The 23,045-nt window shown below is 44.1% G+C and overlaps 1 protein-coding gene across 1 annotated transcript in view; it reads right to left on the reverse strand.

Annotated features, from left to right (window-relative positions):
- LOC109885492 (ankyrin-2) overlaps positions 1–23,045 on the reverse strand; it is a gene marked incomplete at its 5' end in the record, with an annotated part of 101,827 nt that overhangs the window by 3,458 nt on the left and 75,324 nt on the right. The window contains 2 exon segments of the mRNA XM_031816512.1: positions 8,119–8,202; positions 11,021–13,417. Coding sequence (XP_031672372.1) covers positions 8,119–8,202; positions 11,021–13,417 — 2,481 coding nt within the window.

Genomic DNA, 23,045 nt, shown 5'->3' on the forward strand with positions numbered 1-23,045 from the left:
AACACAGCAGGTTATAATCTGTTATGAACTACTCAAACACATCCGGTTATAATCTGTTATGAACTACTCAAACACATCAGGTTATAATCTGTTATGGACTACTCAAACACATCAGGTTATAATCTGTTATGGACTACTCAAACACATCAGGTTATAATCTGTTATGGACTCAAACACATCAGGTTATAATCTGTTATGAACTACTCAAACACATCAGGTTATAATCTGTTATGAACTACTCAAACACATCAGGTTATAATCTGTTATGGACTACTCAAACACATCAGGTTATAATCTGTTATGAACTACTCAAACACAGCAGGTTATAATCTGTTATGAACTACTCAAACACATCAGGTTATAATCTGTTATGAACTACTCAAACACATCAGGTTATAATCTGTTATGGACTACTCAAACACATCAGGTTATAATCTGTTATGAACTACTCAAACACATCAGGTTATAATCTGGTTATAATCTGTTATGAACTACTCAAACACATCAGGTTATAATCAGTTATGGACTACTCAAACACATCAGGTTATAATCTGTTATGAACTACTCAAACACATCAGGTTATAATCTGTCATGGACTACTCAAACACATCAGGTTATAATCTGTTATGAACTACTCAAACACATCAGGTTATAATCTGTTATGGACTACTCAAACACATCAGGTTATAATCTGTTATGAACTACTCAAACACATCAGGTTATAATCTGTTATGGACTACTCAAACACATCAGGTTATAATCTGTTATGAACTACTCAAACACATCAGGTTATAATCTGTTATGAACTACTCAAACACATCAGGTTATAATCTGTTATGGACTACTCAAACACATCAGGTTATAATCTGTTATGGACTCAAACACATCAGGTTATAATCTGTTATGGACTACTCAAACACATCAGGTTATAATCTGTTATGGACTACTCAAACACATCAGGTTATAATCTGTTATGAACTACTCAAACACATCAGGTTATAATCTGTTATGGACTACTCAAACACATCAGGTTATAATCTGTTATGAACTACTCAAACGCATCAGGTTATAATCTGTTATGGACTACTCAAACACATCAGGTTATAATCTGTTATGGACTCAAACACATCAGGTTATAATCTGTTATAAACGACTCAAACACATCAGGTTATAATCTGTTATGAACTACTCAAACACATCAGGTTATAATCTGTTATGAACTACTCAAACACATCAGGTTATAATCTGTTATGAACTACTCAAACACAGCAGGTTATAATCTGTTATGGACTACTCAAACACATCAGGTTATAATCTGTTATGGACTACTCAAACACATCAGGTTATAATCTGTTATGGACTACTCAAACACATCAGGTTATAATCTGTTATGAACTACTCAAACACATCAGGTTATAATCTGTTATGAACTACTCAAACACATCAGGTTATAATCTGTTATGAACTACTCAAACACAGCAGGTTATAATCTGTTATGAACTACTCAAACACATCCGGTTATAATCTGTTATGAACTACTCAAACACATCAGGTTATAATCTGTTATGGACTACTCAAACACATCAGGTTATAATCTGTTATGGACTACTCAAACACATCAGGTTATAATCTGTTATGGACTCAAACACATCAGGTTATAATCTGTTATGAACTACTCAAACACATCAGGTTATAATCTGTTATGAACTACTCAAACACATCAGGTTATAATCTGTTATGGACTACTCAAACACATCAGGTTATAATCTGTTATGAACTACTCAAACACAGCAGGTTATAATCTGTTATGAACTACTCAAACACATCAGGTTATAATCTGTTATGAACTACTCAAACACATCAGGTTATAATCTGGTTATAATCTGTTATGAACTACTCAAACACATCAGGTTATAATCTGGTTATAATCTGTTATGAACTACTCAAACACATCAGGTTATAATCAGTTATGGACTACTCAAACACATCAGGTTATAATCTGTTATGAACTACTCAAACACATCAGGTTATAATCTGTCATGGACTACTCAAACACATCAGGTTATAATCTGTTATGAACTACTCAAACACATCAGGTTATAATCTGTTATGGACTACTCAAACACATCAGGTTATAATCTGTTATGAACTACTCAAACACATCAGGTTATAATCTGTTATGGACTACTCAAACACATCAGGTTATAATCTGTTATGAACTACTCAAACACATCAGGTTATAATCTGTTATGAACTACTCAAACACATCAGGTTATAATCTGTTATGGACTACTCAAACACATCAGGTTATAATCTGTTATGGACTACATCAACACATCAGGTTATAATCTGTTATGAACTACTCAAACACATCAGGTTATAATCTGTTATGGACTCAAACACATCAGGTTATAATCTGTTATGAACTACTCAAACACATCAGGTTATAATCTGTTATGAACTCAAACACACCAGGTTATAATCTGTTATGAACTACTCAAACACATCAGGTTATAATCTGTTATGAACTACTCAAACACATCAGGTTATAATCTGTTATGAACTCAAACACATCAGGTTATAATCTGTTATGGACTACTCAAACACATCAGGTTATAATCTGTTATGGACTACTCAAACACATCAGGTTATAATCTGTTATGGACTACTCAAACACATCAGGTTATAATCTGTTATGAACTACTCAAACACATCAGGTTATAATCTGTTATGAACTCAAACACATCAGGTTATAATCTGTTATGGACTACTCAAACACATCAGGTTATAATCTGTTATGGACTACTCAAACACATCAGGTTATAATCTGTTATGAACTACTCAAACACATCAGGTTATAATCTGTTATGAACTCAAACACATCAGGTTATAATCTGTTATGGACTACTCAAACACATCAGGTTATAATCTGTTATGAACTACTCAAACACATCAGGTTATAATCTGTTATGGACTCAAACACATCAGGTTATAATCTGTTATGGGGTTTCACTGTCTTTTACTGTTGTTTTTATTTCTTTACTTACCTGTTGTTCACCTAAAACCTTTTTTTTGCACTGTTGGTTAGAGCCTGTAAGTCAGCATTTCACTGTAAGGTCTACTACACCTGTTGTATTCAGCATTTCACTGTAAGGTCTACTACACCTGTTGTATTCAGCATTTCACTGTGAGGTCTACTACACCTGTTGTATTCATCATTTCACTGTGAGGTCTACTACACCTGTTGTATTCAGCATTTCACTGTAAGGTCTACTACACCTGTTGTATTCAGCATTTCACTGTGAGGTCTACTACACCTGTTGTATTCAGCATTTCACTGTCAGGTCTACTACACCTGTTGTATTCAGCATTTCACTGTACGGTCTACTACACCTGTTGCATTCAGCATTTCACTGTAAAGTCTACCTACACCTGTTGTATTCAGCGCACGTGACAAATATGGTTCTACGAATCAAAGGCTTGATGAGTTGATGAGTAATATCAGGTGTGTGATCAGGTGTGTGATCAGGTGTGTGGTCAGGTGTGTGATCAGGTGTGTGATCAGGTGTGTGATCAGGTGTGTGATCAGGTGTGTGATCAGGTGTGTGATCAGGTGTGTGGTCAGGTGTGTGATCAGGTGTGGGGCAAAAAAACCTAAATGTGCACCACTTTGGGTCCCCAGGACCAGTGGGAGAACAAGTACCCAATTTTCATACTTGAGTAAAAGTAAAGATTCCTTAATAGAAAATGACTCAAGTAAAAGTGAAAGTCACCCAGTAAAATACTACTTGAGTAAAAGTCTAAAAGTTGTTTGGCTTTAAATAATACTTAGGTATCAAAAGTAATTTCCAATTCATTATAGTAAGCAAACTATAATAATATTGTTTTTGTTTAATTTACTGATAGCCAGGGGCGCACTCCAACACTCAGACATCATTTACTGATAGCCAGGGGCGCACTCCAACACTCAGACATCATTTACTGATAGCCAGGGGCGCACTCCAACACTCAGACATCATTTACTGATAGCCAGGGGCGCACTCCAACACTCAGACATCATTTACTGATAGCCAGGGGCGCACTCCAACACTCAGACATCATTTACTGATAGCCAGGGGCACACTCCAACACTCAGACATCATTTACTGATAGCCAGGGGCGCACTCCAACACTCAGACATCATTTACTGATAGCCAGGGGCGCACTCCAACACTCAGACATCATTTACTGATAGCCAGGGGCGCACTCCAACACTCAGACATCATTTACTGATAGCCAGGGGCGCACTCCAACACTCAGACATCATTTACTGATAGCCAGGGGCGCACTCCAACACTCAGACATCATTTACTGATAGCCAGGGGCGCACTCCAACACTCAGACATCATTTACTGATAGCCAGGGGCGCACTCCAACACTCAGACATCATTTACTGATAGCCAGGGGCGCACTCCAACACTCAGACATCATTTACAGATAGCCAGGGGCGCACTCCAACACTCAGACATCATTTACTGATAGCCAGGGGCACACTCCAACACCCAGACATCATTTACTGATAGCCAGGGGCGCACTCCAACACTCAGACATCATTTACTGATAGCCAGGGGCGCACTCCAACACTCAGACATCATTTACTGATAGCCAGGGGCGCACTCCAACACTCAGACATCATTTACTGATAGCCAGGGGCGCACTCCAACACTCAGACATCATTTACTGATAGCCAGGGGCGCACTCCAACACTCAGACATCATTTACTGATAGCCAGGGGTGCACTCCAACACTCAGACATCATTTACTGATAGCCAGGGGCGCACTCCAACACTCAGACATCATTTACTGATAGCCAGGGGCGCACTCCAACACTCAGACATCATTTACTGATAGCCAGGGGCGCACTCCAACACTCAGACATCATTTACTGATAGCCAGGGGCGCACTCCAACACTCAGACATCATTTACTGATAGCCAGGGGCGCACTCCATCACTCAGACATCATTTACTGATAGCCAGGGGCGCACTCCATCACTCAGACATCATTTACTGATAGCCAGGGGCACACTCCAACACTCAGACATCATTTACTGATAGCCAGGGGCGCACTCCAACACTCAGACATCATTTACTGATAGCCAGGGGCGCACTCCATCACTCAGACATCATTTACTGATAGCCAGGGGCGCACTCCAACACTCAGACATCATTTACTGATAGCCAGGGGCGCACTCCAACACTCAGACATCATTTACTGATAGCCAGGGGCGCACTCCAACACTCAGACATCATTTACTGATAGCCAGGGGCGCACTCCAACACTCAGACATCATTTACTGATAGCCAGGGGCGCACTCCAACACTCAGACATCATTTACTGATAGCCAGGGGCGCACTCCAACACTCAGACATCATTTACTGATAGCCAGGGGCGCACTCCAACACTCAGACATCATTTACTGATAGCCAGGGGCGCACTCCAACACTCAGACATCATTTACAGATAGCCAGGGGCGCACTCCAACACTCAGACATCATTTACTGATAGCCAGGGGCGCACTCCAACACTCAGACATCATTTACTGATAGCCAGGGGCGCACTCCAACACTCAGACATCATTTACTGATAGCCAGGGGCGCACTCCAACACTCAGACATCATTTACTGATAGCCAGGGGCGCACTCCAACACTCAGACATCATTTACTGATAGCCAGGGGCGCACTCCAACACTCAGACATCATTTACTGATAGCCAGGGGCGCACTCCAACACTCAGACATCATTTACTGATAGCCAGGGGCGCACTCCAACACTCAGACATAATTTACTGATAGCCAGGGGCGCACTCCAACACTCAGACATCATTTACTGATAGCCAGGGGCGCACTCCAACACTCAGACATCATTTACTGATAGCCAGGGGCGCACTCCAACACTCAGACATCATTTACTGATAGCCAGGGGCGCACTCCAACACTCAGACATCATTTACTGATAGCCAGGGGCGCACTCCAACACTCAGACATCATTTACTGATAGCCAGGGGCGCACTCCAACACTCAGACATCATTTACTGATAGCCAGGGGCGCACTCCAACACTCAGACATCATTTACTGATAGCCAGGGGCGCACTCCAACACTCAGACATCATTTACTGATAGCCAGGGGCGCACTCCAACACTCAGACATCATTTACTGATAGCCAGGGGCACGCTCCAACACTCAGACATCATTTACTGATAGCCAGGGGCGCACTCCAACACTCAGACATCATTTACTGATAGCCAGGGGCGCACTCCAACACTCAGACATCATTTACTGATAGCCAGGGGCGCACTCCAACACTCAGACATCATTTACTGATAGCCAGGGGCGCACTCCAACACTCAGACATCATTTACTGATAGCCAGGGGCGCACTCCAACACTCAGACATCATTTACTGATAGCCAGGGGCGCACTCCAACACTCAGACATCATTTACTGATAGCCAGGGGCGCACTCCAACACTCAGACATCATTTTCAAACTAAGCATGTTTGTTTAGAGAGTCCATCAGATCAGAGGCAGTAGGGAGGACCAGGGATATTCTCTGTTTAGTGAGTCCTCCAGATCAGAGGCAGTAGGGATGTTCTCTGTTTAGTGAGTCCTCCAGATCAGAGGCAGTAGGGATTACCAGGGATGTTCTCTGTTTAGAGAGTCCATCAGATCAGAGGCAGTAGGGATGACCAGGGATGTTCTCTGTTTAGTGAGTCCTCCAGATCAGAGGCAGTAGGGATGACCAGGGATGTTCTCTGTTTAGTGAGTCCTCCAGATCAGAGGCAGTAGGGATGACCAGGGATGTTCTCTGTTTAGAGAGTCCATCAGATCAGAGGCAGTAGGGATGACCAGGGATATTCTCTGTTTAGTGAGTCCTCCAGATCAGAGGCAGTAGGGATGACCAGGGATGTTCTCTGTTTAGAGAGTCCATCAGATCAGAGGCAGTGGGGATGACCAGGGATGTTCTCTGTTTAGAGAGTCCATCAGATCAGAGGCAGTAGGGAGGACCAGGAATGTTCTCTGTTTAGTGAGTCCTCCAGATCAGAGGCAGTAGGGATGACCAGGGATGTTCTCTGTTTAGTGAGTCCTCCAGATCAGAGGCAGTAGGGATTACCAGGGATGTTCTCTGTTTAGAGAGTCCATCAGATCAGAGGCAGTAGGGATGACCAGGAATGTTCTCTGTTTAGTGAGTCCTCCAGATCAGAGGCAGTAGGGATGACCAGGGATGTTCTCTGTTTAGAGAGTCCATCAGATCAGAGGCAGTAGGGATGACCAGGGATATTCTCTGTTTAGTGAGTCCTCCAGATCAGAGGCAGTAGGGATGACCAGGGATGTTCTCTGTTTAGAGAGTCCATCAGATCAGAGGCAGTGGGGATGACCAGGGATGTTCTCTGTTTAGAGAGTCCATCAGATCAGAGGCAGTAGGGAGGACCAGGAATGTTCTCTGTTTAGTGAGTCCTCCAGATCAGAGGCAGTAGGGATGACCAGGGATGTTCTCTGTTTAGAGAGTCCATCAGATCAGAGGCAGTAGGGATGACCAGGGATATTCTCTGTTTAGTGAGTCCTCCAGATCAGAGGCAGTAGGGATGACCAGGGATGTTCTCTGTTTAGAGAGTCCATCAGATCAGAGGCAGTAGGGAGGACCAGGAATGTTCTCTGTTTAGTGAGTCCTCCAGATCAGAGGCAGTAGGGATGACCAGGGATGTTCTCTGTTTAGTGAGTCCTCCAGATCAGAGTCAGTAGGGATGACCAGGGATGTTCACTTGATAAGAGCGTGAATTGGACCATTGTTCTGTCCTACTAAGCATTGAAAATGTAACGAGTACTTTTGGGTGTCAGGGAAAATGGATGGGAGTAAAAAGTACATTATTTTCTTTAGGAATGTAGTGAAGTAAAAGTAAAAGTTGTCAAAAATATAATTAGTAAAGTAAAGATACACCAAAAAAACGACTTAAGTAGTACTTTAAAATATTTTTTACTTGAGTTCTTCACACCACTGCCCAGGACCAGGATTGGTACACACTGATGTAATGAATGAATGACAGGAACCAAACATGGTCTTCATTTCCACGTGTGCTTACCTTTCTAACCACCGTGTGTCCATGTTGATCTGTGTACTGCTCCTCTGTCACAGTCTGGGGAGGGATGTCTGTCATCTCACCCTGCTGTAGAGGGAGACAGACACACAGTCAGCACTGAGACCTGTTATTACTCTGATTCACCACAGGTGGCACTGAGGCCTGTTGTTACACTGATTCACCACAGGGGGCGCTGAGGCCTGTTACACTGATTCACCACAGGGGGCGCTGAGGCCTGTTGTTACACTGATTCACCACAGGGGGCGCTGAGGCCTGTTGTTACACTGATTCACCACAGGGGGCGCTGAGGCCTGTTGTTACACTGATTCACCACAGGGGCGCTGATGTCTGTTATTACACTGATTCACCACAGGGGGCACTGAGGCCTGTTATTACACTGATTCACCACAGGAGCACTGAGGCCTGTCATTACACTGATTCACAACAGGGGGCGCTGTTCCCTATATAGTGTTTATGACACCAATAGATGTCCCCTATAGGCCCTAGTCTAAAGTAGTACACTACATAGGGCATAGGGTTCCATTTGGGACCCACGGGAGACTGCACGGGTCGCATTCATGAGGAAGCACAACAGGAAAGCGTTTTAAAATGTTTTGCAACGGAAAATGAAAATTAGTGGGGGTTTTTCAATTTCAACACAGCAACCCAACCCAACACAGCATCTCAACACAGCATCCCAACACAGCATCTAAACACAGCATCTCAGCACAGCATCTCAGCACAGCCTCCCAACACAGCAACCCAACACAGCATATCCACACAGCATCTCAACACAGCATCCTTACACAGCATCTCAACACAGCATCCTTACACAGCATCTCAACACAGCATCCTTACACATCATCTCAACACAGCATCTCAACACAGCATCCTTACACAGCATCCTTACACAGCATCTCAACACAGCATCTCAACACAGCATCTCAACACAGCATCTCAACACAGCATCTCAACACAGCATCCTTACACAGCATCTCAACACAGCATCTCAACACAGCATCCCTACACAGCATCTCAACACAGCATCTCAACACAGCATCCCTACACAGCATCTCAACACAGCATCCTTACACAGCATCTCAACACAGCATTTCAACACAGCATCTCAACACAGCATCTCAACACAGCATCCTTACACAGCATCTCAACACAGCATCTCAACACAGCATCCCTACACAGCATCCCAACACAGCATCTCAACACAGCATCCTTACACAGCATCCCAACACAGCATCTCAACACAGCATCTCAACACAGCATCCCTACACAGCATCTCAACACAGCATCCTTACACAGCATCTCAACACAGCATTTCAACACAGCATCTCAACACAGCATCTCAACACAGCATCTCAACACAGCATCCTTACACAGCATCTCAACACAGCATCTCAACACAGCATCTCAACACAGCATCTCAACACAGCATCTCAACACAGCATCCCTACACAGCATCCCAACACAGCATCTCAACACAGCATCCTTACACAGCATCCCTACACAGCATCCCAACACAGCATCTCAACACAGCATCCCAACACAGCATCCCAACACAGCAAAAATGAAACAAAGAGATTGTTACAACACAAGTAAAACTCCAGTGTGAAAAAGTAAAAAAAACACAAAATACACACATCACTGGGTCAGATATAAGAATTCACATTTGGCAACCCTCATTACGCACACCTGGAAACCCTCATTACGCACACCTGGCAACCCTCATTATGTATGGTCAGATACAGATACAAAAATTTCAGTCTCTCGATGTGCAAAACTGATAGAGACATACCCCAAGCGACTTACAGCTGTAATCGCAGCAAAAGGTGGCGCTACAAAGTATTAACTTAAGGGGGCTGAATAATTTTGCACGCCCAATTTTTCAGTTTTTGATTTGTTTAAAAAAGTTTGAAATATCCAATAAATGTCGTTCCACTTCATGATTGTGTCCCACTTGTTGTTGATTCTTCACAAAAAAATACAGTTTTATATCTTTATGTTTGAATCCTGAAATGTGGCAAAAGGTCGCAAAGTTCAAGGGGGCCGAATACTTTCGCAAGGCACTGTATAAGAAATCACATTTGGCAACCCTCATTATGCACACTTGGAAACCCTCATTACGCACACCTGGCAGCCCTCATTACGCACTCCTGGCAGCCCTCATTACGCACACCTGGCAACCCTCATTACGCACACCTGCACCCCATCATGAGGAAAACCTGGACTCCATCACTACCCTGATTACTCCCCTCTTTATCCAGCACTCCCTAGCATCACTCTTCAGGCAGTATTGGTTCTGTTTCCTTGTCAGATGTTTCTCTTGTTTTTTTTGTATTGTTCTGCATTATTCTTAAACTCACTAACTGCACCTGCTTTCTGAATCCCTGCGTTGACGTTACAGTAACTTGATGTAAACTAGCTACCCAGCAGACATCATCACGGGTCAGTGGCACTGTTCTTTCCTATGTAGACATCATGCGAGAGGAATTCTGTTTAAAATATTAATTAAAGGCGTTTTAAATCCCATCCCCGGAGTTAAAGCATTAATACTGTCTGAAGCAGGAGATAAGAGAGTTAGAGGAGGAGATAAGGGGTTAGAGCAGGAGATAAGGGGTTAGAGCAGGAGATAGGGGGTTAGAGCAGGAGATAAGGGGTTAGAGCAGGAGATAAGGGTTAGAGCAGGAGATAAGGGTTAGAGCAGGAGATAAGGGGTTAGAGCAGGAGATAGGGGGTTAGAGCAGGAGATAAGGGGTTAGCACAGGAGATAGGGCGTTAGAGCAGGAGATAGGGGGTTAGAGGAGGATATAAGGGGTTAGAGCATGAGATAAGGGGTTAGAGCAGGAGATGGGTAAGAATGGCGGGAGGATTTTCTCAACAGTCATCTCACCATGTCAAGGGAGTCATCATCATCTGCTGATCTGAGAGGAGGAAGCTCCTGAGGAGCCTGGTAAAAGGCTGAGTCGTCTCTGTGTGTGCCGGGAGATTGGGCCAGCTCTTCGTTCTCTTCCTTGATGTCATCATAAGGTGCGTCGTCATAATCCTCACTCCCTGAGGACAGCAGGACTCCGCGCTCGTGTTTGCGCACTGCGGAGCAAACCAGAAGTGCCGTCGGCTTCTGGTACTTTCTCCCCAGGGCTCCTGAATGGGACGCTTGTCCTTGGGTTTGGCCAACCCCTGAACTTTCCCTCTTCTTCAGTTCGTCAGGTTCCATCTCGGAGAAGTCTGAGACTCCCTGTTTGCAGTCAAAGTAAGTCTCCGGGTCAGTGTCTTCGTATAAGTGCATTGTTGTGCTGCCTCGTATGATTTCTGCGTAGGCCGGAGGATTGGGTTTGTGGATAGAGGAGGATGCCTCAGCATACTCAGGAGGGAGGCTGAACTCCATGAAGAACTCTTCATCATGGGCTGATGCTGTAACCTCTGGAACAGGTTGGGCTGATACCATCTCTGCCCTGGGTTCTACTGGATCAGGCTGGGCTGACACCATCTCTGCCATGGGATCTACTGGACCGGGCTGGGCTGACACCATCTCTGCCATGGGATCTACTGGACCGGGCTGGGAGACATGGGACTTTACTTCAACAGGGGTGACTGGAGAACTGAACTCTTCCTCTATGGGGGTGACTGGATTATCTGATGGTTGCTCACTGGTATTTGGCCTGAGCTCTTCAGAGAGCATGTTGAGGTACCTAGGACTCTGGTAAGGGATCAACTCCTCGAAGCTGAAGTGCCTGGAGACGGTGACGGTCTCTGGAGTCTGTGGAGTCACGTCAGAGAGCGAGTGGTGCGACTGCTCATCGTATTCAAGGGTTTCAGGGGGAGTGCTATCCCTTAAATGTGACCTGTAGGCGGTGACGGTCTCTGTAGTCTGTGGGGTCACGTCAGAGAGCGACTGGGGCGACTGCTCATCGTATTCAAGGGTTTCAGGGGGAGTGCTATCCCTTAAATGTGACCTGTAGGCGGTGACAGTCTCTGGAGTCAGTGGGGTCACGTCAGAGAGCGACTGGGGCGACTGCTCATCGTATTCAAGGGTTTCAGGGGGAGTGCTATCCCTTAAATGTGACCTGTAGGCGGTGACAGTCTCTGGAGTCAGTGGGGTCACGTCAGAGAGCGACTGGGGCGACTGCTCATCGTATTCAAGGGTTTCAGGGGGAGTGCTATCCCTTAAATGTGACACAACTTCTGGGGTAGTGCTCGTGCATGTTTCATCTACCAATTGGCTGGGCTCAGTGATTAATCCTTCAGATTCGCACAATACTTTGCTTTGTTCAAAAGATGCCTTTTTGACTGCAGCTTGAATGCTTGATGTTTCTTTGGAGTTGTCATATTCTTCACCAACTGTCTCCTGGTCCTGCTGTGGGAGACTGATTCGATGTTCTTCTACAGTTGAAGGTTCGGTAAATACAGCAGCATCCTCATGTTCGAGTGACTGGAACTTTTGAGACGGAACAATTGATTCTGATGACAGGTCTAGAACTTTATGGCATGGTTCTGGAGATTCCGGTGTTCCGACGGATTTGGTAGCAGCTGTGGGGCTATCCAATGGTATGGAACCGGTGAGATCAGATTTTTCTGCTCTGTGTGTTTGCTGGTACTCCAAGTGGCTCAACTGAACCGGATCAGCTGTAACTTGGCTAGGCTCTGGGAAGGTCTTGATTAGATCTGCGGTCACCCCAAATACCTCCGGGTCGGTTTCATAGGACAGGGAGAGATCGGTCGGCACTGAGGCCACTACGCTTATTTCAGCCGGCTCCCATGTGATCTGAATAGGGCATGAGGGACTTGGACTAGAGATCTCTTCCTCACCCTCAGTGGGATATCCGTCGGATTCTGGCAAGAGTTCCTCAATCTCAACATAAGGTTGTAGATCTTCAAGACCCCCTTCGCTGGTTTCCGAAAGAGGTGAGTCCAGTGGTTCTAGAGTTTCTGGTCGGAATTCCCGTTTGATTTCTTCAAATTCCGACAGCAGCTGATCAAGCTGGGTGGGTGCCCCTGACTCTGGGGGTGCTTCTAGATTGCTCGCTGACGATTGTGCTTCATCACCTTGGCTGTCTTCGGCGTTGTGGCTGAAAAGGTCTGGTAACACTGGACTGGTTTCAGAAGAAGAGGACTCCTTGTTCAGATTCAATGGTTTTTCTGGACTTTCTGGCGATACCCTCATCTTCTCAGTGGGCATTGTCATTTCAGGGGATAACGGACTGAATACAAAGGCATTTGGAATCTGGAGATCTGGAGTCCCAGATTGGGTTTCAGACTTGAGTGTTTTGTTTGAGGATCCTGCTGAAACCTGGATGAGAATGATGGAATGGGGGCAAAAAATTATAAATGAGTTTGTGATGGAGGTAGGGTTAAAAAATTCCAGTAACTTTCCGGTAACTTCCCCCTAAAAAATTCCCAGGTGTTCCAGAACCCCGGGTTTGGAAGAATTCTAAGAATCCTCCAACCACGATTAGGTCATTTTGGTAAAGTTACTGGAATTGATCAACCTCAATGATGAATGATTAATGTTGTTGAGGAAACTATAGCATGAAAAAAGGAACAATGCATGTACATGCAGCAACAAGGTTCCATCATGACATCATGTATTTCAAATGAACTAATGAAATTACCAAACATGATGAGCCAAACCAATAGACCTATAGTATTGTCACACTGTACATGCATTACCTGCATGTACTCAGAAGTACTGTACTTCTAGTAGCAGGACAATGCATAGAAGCAGTTCAGCAGTACTCATTTGATTAGGACACAACCTCGTTGACACATACAACTCCTTATATCGAAATGCGATGGGTACATTTCTTATATGAATTCTCCGAAAGCCTTCTCTCCAGGACAACATTCTCTGAAATTCAGGAATACCACAGTAGGAAAGACACAGTCAAGCCAATCAACTGCCAGCCCTACTAAGCTCCAAGGCAATCAACTGTCAACCCTACTAAACTCCAAAGCAATGAACTGTCATTCCTACTAAACTCCAAGGAAATCTTTCAATGTAAGACATGACTTCTGTTGTTTTTTCTGTGTGAATAAATGCACCATCATGCAGTATCCGAGCCCATCTCTGAGATTTTGTCCCAAATGATACCCTATTCCCTTTGTAGTGCACTACTTTTAACCAGAGCCATATGGCACCCTATTCCCTTTGTAGTGCACTACTTTTAACCAGGGCCCTATGGCACCCTATTCCCTTCGTAGTGCACTACTTTTAACCAGGGCCCTATGGCACCCTATTCCCTTCGTAGTGCACTACTTTTAACCAGGGCCCTATGGCACCCTATTCCCTTCGTAGTGCACTACTTTTAACTAGGACCCTATGGCACCCTATTCCCTTTGTAGTGCACTACTTTTAACCAGGGCCCTATGGTACCCTATTCCCTTCATAGTGCACTACTTTTAACCAGAGCCCTATGGCACCCTATTCCCTTCATAGTGCACTACTTTTAACCAGGGCCCTATGGCACCCTATTCCCTTCATAGTGCACTACTTTTAACCAGGGCCCTATGGCACCCTATTCCCTTCATAGTGCACTACTTTTTAACCAGAGCCCTATGGCACCCTATTCCCTTCGTAGTGCACTACTTTTAACCAGGGCCCTATGGCACCCTATTCCCTTTGTAGTGCACTACTTTTAACCAGGGTCCTATGGCACCCTATTCCATTCGTAGTGCACTACTTTAGATCAGAGCCCTATGGCACCCTATTCCCTTCATAGTGCACTACTTTTTAACCAGAGCCCTATGGCACCCTATTCCCTTCGTAGTGCACTACTTTTAACTAGGACCCTATGGCACCCTATTCCCTTTGTAGTGCACTACTTTTAACCAGGGCCCTATGGCACCCTATACCCTTTGTAGTGCACTACTTTTAACCAGGGTCCTATGGCACCCTATTCCCTTCGTAGTGCACTACTTTAGATCAGAGCCCTATGGCACCCTATTCCCTTCGTAGTGCACTACTTTTAACCAGAGCCCTATGGCACCCTATTCCCTTCATAGTGCACTACTTTTAACTAGGACCCTATGGCACCCTATTCCCTTTGTAGTGCACTACTTTTAACCAGGGTCCTATGGCACCCTATTCCCTTCGTAGTGCACTACTTTAGATCAGAGCCCTATGGCACCCTATTCCCTTCATAGTGCACTACTTTTAACCAGGGCCCTATGGCACCCTATTCCCTTCATAGTGCACTACTTTTAACCAGAGCCCTATGGCACCCTATTCCGTTCATAGTGCACTACTTTTAACCAGAGCCCTATGGCACCCTATTCCCTTCATAGTGCATTACTTTTAACCAGGGCCCTATGGCACCCTATTCCCTTCATAGTGCACTACTTTTAACCAGAGCCCTATGGCACCCTATTCCCTTCATAGTGCACTACTTTTAACCAGAGCCTGCACATTTCTGGTCAAAAGTAGGTCACTACAGAAGGGAATAAAGTCACATTTAGTCAGCCATTTTTAGCTTGAGGACACACCATGTGACAGGAAGGAAGTCCATGGCGTTGAGACTAAACGTGTCTCACTACTGTTCATTAGTTGCCTTTCTGAGACACTTCCTGCATTGCTGATGCAAACATGCCTCAGCAGGAGTGTCAAGCTCCTACAGCTCTGCGTCAAAACCCATTAGTGAAAGCTTGAGCCTAAGGGTCCTACACGACACATGCGAACTACGCACTAGGCACTTCCAGCCTTAATTGTTTTTAGAAAGCGTCACGGCATTCCCTGCTGACGGAGAACGTGCGTGGTCTTACCGACGGCGCAGAAACTCGGCTGTCTTCCGCTTTTCTCATCTGCTTTCTTTTCAGGTGCTTGCTTGTCTCGTCAATCTTGGTTTGCGCTTCACTTCCTTTCAACGTAGGGACATTACTGTGTTCTTTTCTTTGGATTGACTTACGACTTGCTTGAGGTCTGTTGTGAACTGCCTCCTCCGCCCTGACAGCAGCAACAGGAGATCCCAGATTTTGTTTGTCAGATGGCACGTGACTCGACTGAGAGGATGCTTGGTGAGGTCTGTGAGTCTCTACATCATCTAAATCTACATCCTCTACGGGTGCTCTGTGGCTGTCTGGGGAGGAGGCCCTACAAAAAAATGCTTCCACTGCTCGGTGGGTTTGGCAAACAACTGGGAAAACTAAACTAAAAGGGGCATCTATTAATTCCGGGGGTTGTTTGAAGCGTGCTCTTTCAACTCTCATTTCAGGTTCATGTTCAGTGGAAACCTGGTCTGTTGGAGGAGAACGTTGACCGTCACCCTGAGTTAAAACAGTATGTGTATTGGAACAGATGGAGTCAGGAGAACAGGCTCTGGTCGCACAGAACAAGTCCTCCAGACCAAACTCATCCCAGTCTGATATCACAGATTCAGGTGTCCAACACTTATCTCCTGTTGACACGACAACAACAGACAGACCAGGTCCATATTGGAGGACAGGTGAGTCAGGAGAGAGGTCCTCTTGTGATGAAACGGATTCATGGGAGGACGGTTTTAAATCTAACTCTGAAAACCAGTCTTCTACAAATGACAGGCTCTCTCCCGATGTTGAATCTGGTGTCATTGGTCTGTCTTGGCTCATATCTTTGTTTGACTCATCTACTAATCTCATTCCATCTTCCGATATATATGATTCAGGTGAATCTGCTCTGTCTTCAGCAAACAGTTCCTCAAGACATACCTCATAGAATTCAATATCTGAAGTTTCTGATTGAGGTGACGAAGATCGATCACCAGTGGGTGCCAAATAACAATGGCAACATTGAGGCATGAAGTGAGGAACTGGAGAGTCAGGAGAGAGAGGCCTGTACTCATCAAATGACACAACAGACTCAGGTGAAGATGGCCTCATGTCAGTAAAGAAGTGGTTAAGATATAAAAGGACTCCATCCCTGTCTGAACCGAGTGACTCAGCCGAATGAGTTTTGTACTCAGGAAGGGACGACGACTGGATGAACTCCCATTCAGCTAGGACGAGGGAAGAGGTTCTGATTTCTGTCTCTACTGGCTGGGATATTGGCAAATGAGGTTCGTGCAAAGTTTCTGTGACTGTCTGGTCAGTGACATGAGGGACTGTTAGCAAGGACCCCTCTTGTACCGTCTCCTCCTCTGCTGAACAAGCAGAATGACAAGGGGAGGCTGGTTCTTCAACACTAACTGGCCTCAAGTTCTCACCAGATCGATGCGGTCGATCCAGGGCTTTTCTAACCTTTCTGTCTCCTGCATATTCAAAAACACCTGTCTTACTCAAATAAGTGTCACCTTGGTACGCTGGGTCAAATGTATGGGCCATTAGCGTGGAGGGAACTGCCTTATAAACCAGTCTATATTCTGGAGTAGATGTTTTTCCTTCAGAGAATTCATAAATAGGCTGAGATTCAGAATCCTCCATTTCTGTAGATTTGCTTGTTTCTGCAGCATCTAACTCATCTAGTGATGTCATGGGTTCTGCAGAGGACGGCTGTAACTCTGAAAGCCAGTACTGAACGAAAGAACGAGCGTACTCATCTTCAGGTGGTAGAGGACTGGATTTAGTGTGCGTCTCGTCTACATGTTCATATTCACCTTCTGATATAAGTGATTCAGGTGAATCTGCTCTGTCCTCAAACGATTCATCAAGACAGAACTCAGATAATTCAATATCTGATGTTACTGATTCAGGTGATGAAGACCTATCAGCAGGGAATAACCCATAATAATCACAATATTGATGTAAGAACTGGGGAATTGGAGAGTCAGGAGAGAGAGGCCTGTACTCATCAAATGATGTTACAGATTCAGGTGAAGATGGTCTAGACTCTACAAACAAGAGCTCAAGGAATGTACAACCACCTTCTGAAGTTACTGATTCTGGTGTCAAGGTTCTGAATTTTCTAAAAAACTGTTCAATTGACTCTCTGAATTCACTATCAGCCAAAAAGGAATCAGGAGAATCCGGTCTATGTTCAGGAATCAGTTCATCGAGATATATTTCACAGTATATAACGTCTGAGGTTACCGACTGAGGTGACGAAGACCTATCGCCAGGGAGTTCGACATAATTATCACAACATTGATGTATGAACTGGGGAATAGGAGAGTCTGGAGAGAGAGGCCTATGCTCATCAAGTGATGCAACAGAGGCTGGTGAGTTTGGCCTTAACTCAGTAGACCAATCATTCAAAAAAGACTGAATCTCTTCTGATGTTATTGCCTCTGGTGTGATCGGCCTGTCCAGGACAAGTTCTTTGTCCTTCAGACGCTCCATTATCTCTCTAGCAAATTCAAAAACACCTGATTTATTCAAGTATGTTTCACCTTGGTACGCCGGGTCAAATGTATGGGCCATTAGAGTGGAGGGAACTGCCTTATAAACCAGTCTATATTCTAGAGATGATGTATTTCCTTCAGAGAATTCATAAACAGGCTGAGATTCAGAATCATCCATTTCTGTAGATGGGCTTGTTTCTGCAGCATCTAACTCATCTAGTGATATCATGGGTTCTGCAGAGGACGGCCGTAACTCTGAAAGCCAGTACTGAACGAAAGAACGAGCGTACTCATCTTCAGGTGGCAGAGGACTGGATTTAGTGAGTGTCTCGTCCACATGTTGATAGTCACCTTCTGATATAAATGATTCAAGTGAATCTGCTCTGTCCTCAGCAAACGATTCATCAAGACAGAACTCAGGGAAGACAATATCTGATGTTACTGATTCAGGTGAATCTGCTCTGTCCTCAGCAAACGATTCCTCAAGACAAAATCCAAACAATTCAATGGCTGACATAACGGAACAGAGGGAAGATCTACGCTCTGCAGTCATGACATCTGGGATTCTAGGTCCATAGAGGGGAACTGGAGAGTCAGGTGAGAGAGGCCTGTATTCATTCACTACTGACACAACAGATTCAGGTGAAGATGGCCTCATGTCAGTAAATAAGTGGTCAAGATAGAAAAGGATTCCATCCATGTCTGAACCGAGTGACTCAGGAGAAAGAGGTCTGTACTCAGGAAGGGACGACAACTGGGTCAACTCCCATTCAGCTAAGACGGGGGAAGGGGTTATGATTTCTGTCTCTACTGGCTGGGATATTAGCAAATGAGGTTTATGCAAAGTATCTGTGACTGTCTGGTCAGTGATGTTAGAGTGTTGTAGTGAGGAGATATCTTGTTTTGTCACCTCAACTGCTGTGGTTTCAAAGACACTAGGCATGCCAAGGTTGGATTCATGAAATTGAACAGGCCCGAAATCCACACAATGTTCCCTCTGACAGTCAAGAACCTGTCTAACCTTGTATCTTTGTCCTGAATGTTCGAAAACACCAGTCTTACTATCGTAGGTTTCACATTCGTTCGCTGGGTCATACATATGGGACATTGGTTTGATGGGAACTGCCCTGTAAACTAGTCTATATTCTGGAGACATAGGCCGCACCTCAGAGAGTTCATGTACTGGCTGGGATGAAGATTCATCCGAGTCTAGTGATAGGCCTGTTTGTACAGCTTTAGACACCATGAACTGAGGTATGAAGGCCCAATGGACAGTTGGGATCTTTTCTAAAGAACCTGTATCATCATCCCACTCTGCATTTTTAGGAAAACTACCATCATCCTCATCATCACCTCCCTCTGAACAGATGGAAATAGGTGAATCTGGTCTGTCCTCAGTAAATAATTCCTCAGGGTAAAGTCCTGAGAATTCAACATCTGAGGTGACTGATTCTGGTGATGAACACCTTCTTCCAGTGAAAGACAAATAACAATCACAACAATGTGATCTGAAATCAGGAATAGGAGAGTCTGGAGAGAGAGGCCTGTACTCATTTAACGATGTTATAGATTTAGGTGAAGATGGTCTAGACTCTGTAAACAAGAGCTCAAGGAAGGTATAACCATCTTCTGAAGTTACTGATTCCGGTGACAGGGGTCTGAATTTTATCAAACCTCCTTCAGTTGCACCTGCGAATTCACTCTCTGACACAAAAGATTCTGGAGAATATGGTCTCTCTTCATTGAAAAATTCCTCAAGATAGAAGCCAGATCCTTCAATGTCTGAAGTTACCGAAATAGGTGACGAAGATCTGCTAAACAATGACACTGACGACTCAATTATTGTGGGTCTAAATTGTGGGATTGGGGAATCAGGAGATAGTGCTCGATATTCATCATTTGAAGTGATAGAATCAGGTGAAGATGGTCTAGACTCAGCAACAAAGAGATCAAGGAAGGTATAATCACCTTCTGAAGTTACTGAATCTGGTGACCAGGGTCTGAGTTTCATTAGACCTCTTTCAACTGACTCAACAAATTCACTCTCTGATATAAATGATTCAGGAGAATCTGCTCTGCCCTCAACAACCATTTCCTCAAGGCTAAATCCAGAGAATTCAATGTCTGAGGTTACTGATTGTGGTGACGAAGATCTATCTTCTGTGAATAGCAAATAATAATCACAACATTGTGATCTGAACTCAGGAATAGGAGAGTCAGGAGAGAGAGGCCTGTACTCATCAAATGATGTTACAGATTCAGGTGAAGATGGTCTAGACTCTGCAAACAAGAGCTCAAGGAAGGTATAACCATCTTCTGATGTTATTGATTCTGGTGACACGGGTCTGAATTTTATCAAACCTCCTTCAGTTGCTTCTATGAATTCACTCTCTGGCACAAAAGATTCTGGAGAATATGGTCTCTCTTCATTGAAAGATTCCTCAAGATAGAAGGCAGATCCTTCAATGTCTGAAGTTACTGAAATAGGTGACGAAGATCGGCTAAAGAATGACGACACTGATGACTCAATGATTGAGGGACTAAATTGTGGGATTGGGGAATCAGGAGATAGAGCTCGATATTCGTCATTTGAAGTAATAGAATCACGTGAAGATGGTCTAGACTCAGCAACCAAGAGCTCAAGGAAGGTATAATCACTTTCTGAAGTTACTGAATCTGGTGACCAGGGTCTGAGTTTAATTAGACCTCTTTCAACTGACTCAACAAATTCACTCTCTGATATAAATGATTCAGGTGAATCTGCTCTGTCTTCAGCAAACAGTTCTTCAAGACAGAACTCAGAGAATTCAATATCTGAAGTTACTGATTCTGGTGATGAACATCTACTTCCAGTGAAAGATAAATAACAATCGCAACATTGAGGCATGAAGTGAGGAACTGGAGAGTCAGGAGAGAGGAGCCTGTACTCATCAAATGATGCAACAGACTCTGGAGAGGATGGCCTAGACTCGGAAAACAAGAGCTCTAGGAAGGTAAAGTCCCCTTCTGAAGTCATTGATTCTGGTGAGAGTGGTCTATACTCAGATAGGCTACTTTGATCTGTCACTGTAAATGCACTATCTGAAGGGACATCTGGTCTGTACAAACCACGGTAATCAAGGTCTGAAGTTACAGACAAAGGTGATGTAGACCGACACACATCGTACAACAAATAATAATCACAATGTCCAGGTCTGAATTGTGAACCACTTTCTGACAAGACTGACTCAGGAGATAAAGGTTTGACTTCAGATTTATCTTGGTGTTTCAAATTGTCTTCATCTACCTCATCAAGAGAATTAGCTGGCTCTTGCTTTACTGGCATCATTACAGCAGCTGGTAACAACGACAAACATTTCTCATCACTTAAGTCAAGCTGTATAAATGCTGTTTTAGCTGCAACTGGTAACGCGGTTTTAGCCTCAACAGAGTCTTGTGTTACCATTGTTGTGGTAGATAATATGTCTGTTTTGGTATATCTGTGCTCAGATTCAAACTGGACTAAGGCAGGTGAGATGAATTTGTTGATATATGTTTCAGATTGAATAGAGTGAGGGAGAGAATCAGAAAATGGAGAAGCTGATTCATGCAAGACTGGAACAAGTTCTGCTTCCAATTGATCCTGAAACTCACTGTCTGAATATATTGATTCAGGAGAATCTGCTCTGTCCTCAGCAATCAATTCCTCAAGGCTAAATCCAGAGAATTCAATGTCTGAGGTGACTGATTGTGGTGACGAAGATCTATCTTCTGTGAGTAGCAAATAATAATCACAACAATGTGATCTGAAAATAGGAATAGGAGAGTCAGGAGAGAGAGGCCTGTACTCATTTAACGATGTTATAGATTCAGGTGAAGATGGTCTAGACTCTGTAAACAAGAGCTCAAGGAAGGTATAACCATCTTCTGATGTGATTGATTCTGGTGACAGGGGTCTGAATTTTATCAAACCTCCTTCAGTTGCACCTACGAATTCACTCTCTGACACAAAAGATTCTGGAGAATATGGTCTCTCTTCATTGAAAAATTCCTCAAGATAGAAGGCAGATCCTTCAATGTCTGAAGTTACTGAAACAGGTGACGAAGATCTGCTAAACAATGACACTGACGTCTCAATTATTCTTGGTCTAAATTGTGGGATTGGGGAATCAGGAGATAGAGCTCGATATTCGTCTTTTGAAGTAGTAGAATCACGTGAAGATGGTCTAGACTCAGCAACAAAGAGCTCAAGGAAGGTATAATCACCTTCTGAAGTTACTGATTCTGGTGACAAGGATCTGAGTTTAATTAGACCTCTTTCAACTGACTCAACAAATTCGCTCTCTGATATAAATGATTCAGGTGAATCTGCTCTGTCTTCAGCAAACAGTTCCTCAAGACAGAACCCAGAGAATTCAATATCTGAAGCTACTGATTCTGGTGATGAACATCTACTTCCAGTGAAAGATAAATAACAATCGCAACATTGAGGCATGAAGTGAGGAACTGGAGAGTCAGGAGAGAGGAGCCTGTACTCATCAAATGATGCAACAGACTCTGGAGAGGATGGCCTAGACTCGGAAAACAAGAGCTCTAGGAAGGTAAAGTCCCCTTCTGAAGTCATTGATTCTGGTGAGAGTGGTCTATACTCAGATAGGCTACTTTGATCTGTCACTGTAAATGCACTATCTG

Source organism: Oncorhynchus kisutch, unplaced genomic scaffold, assembly GCF_002021735.2.
Source record: "Oncorhynchus kisutch isolate 150728-3 unplaced genomic scaffold, Okis_V2 scaffold810, whole genome shotgun sequence".
Classification (NCBI taxonomy): domain Eukaryota; kingdom Metazoa; phylum Chordata; class Actinopteri; order Salmoniformes; family Salmonidae; genus Oncorhynchus; species Oncorhynchus kisutch.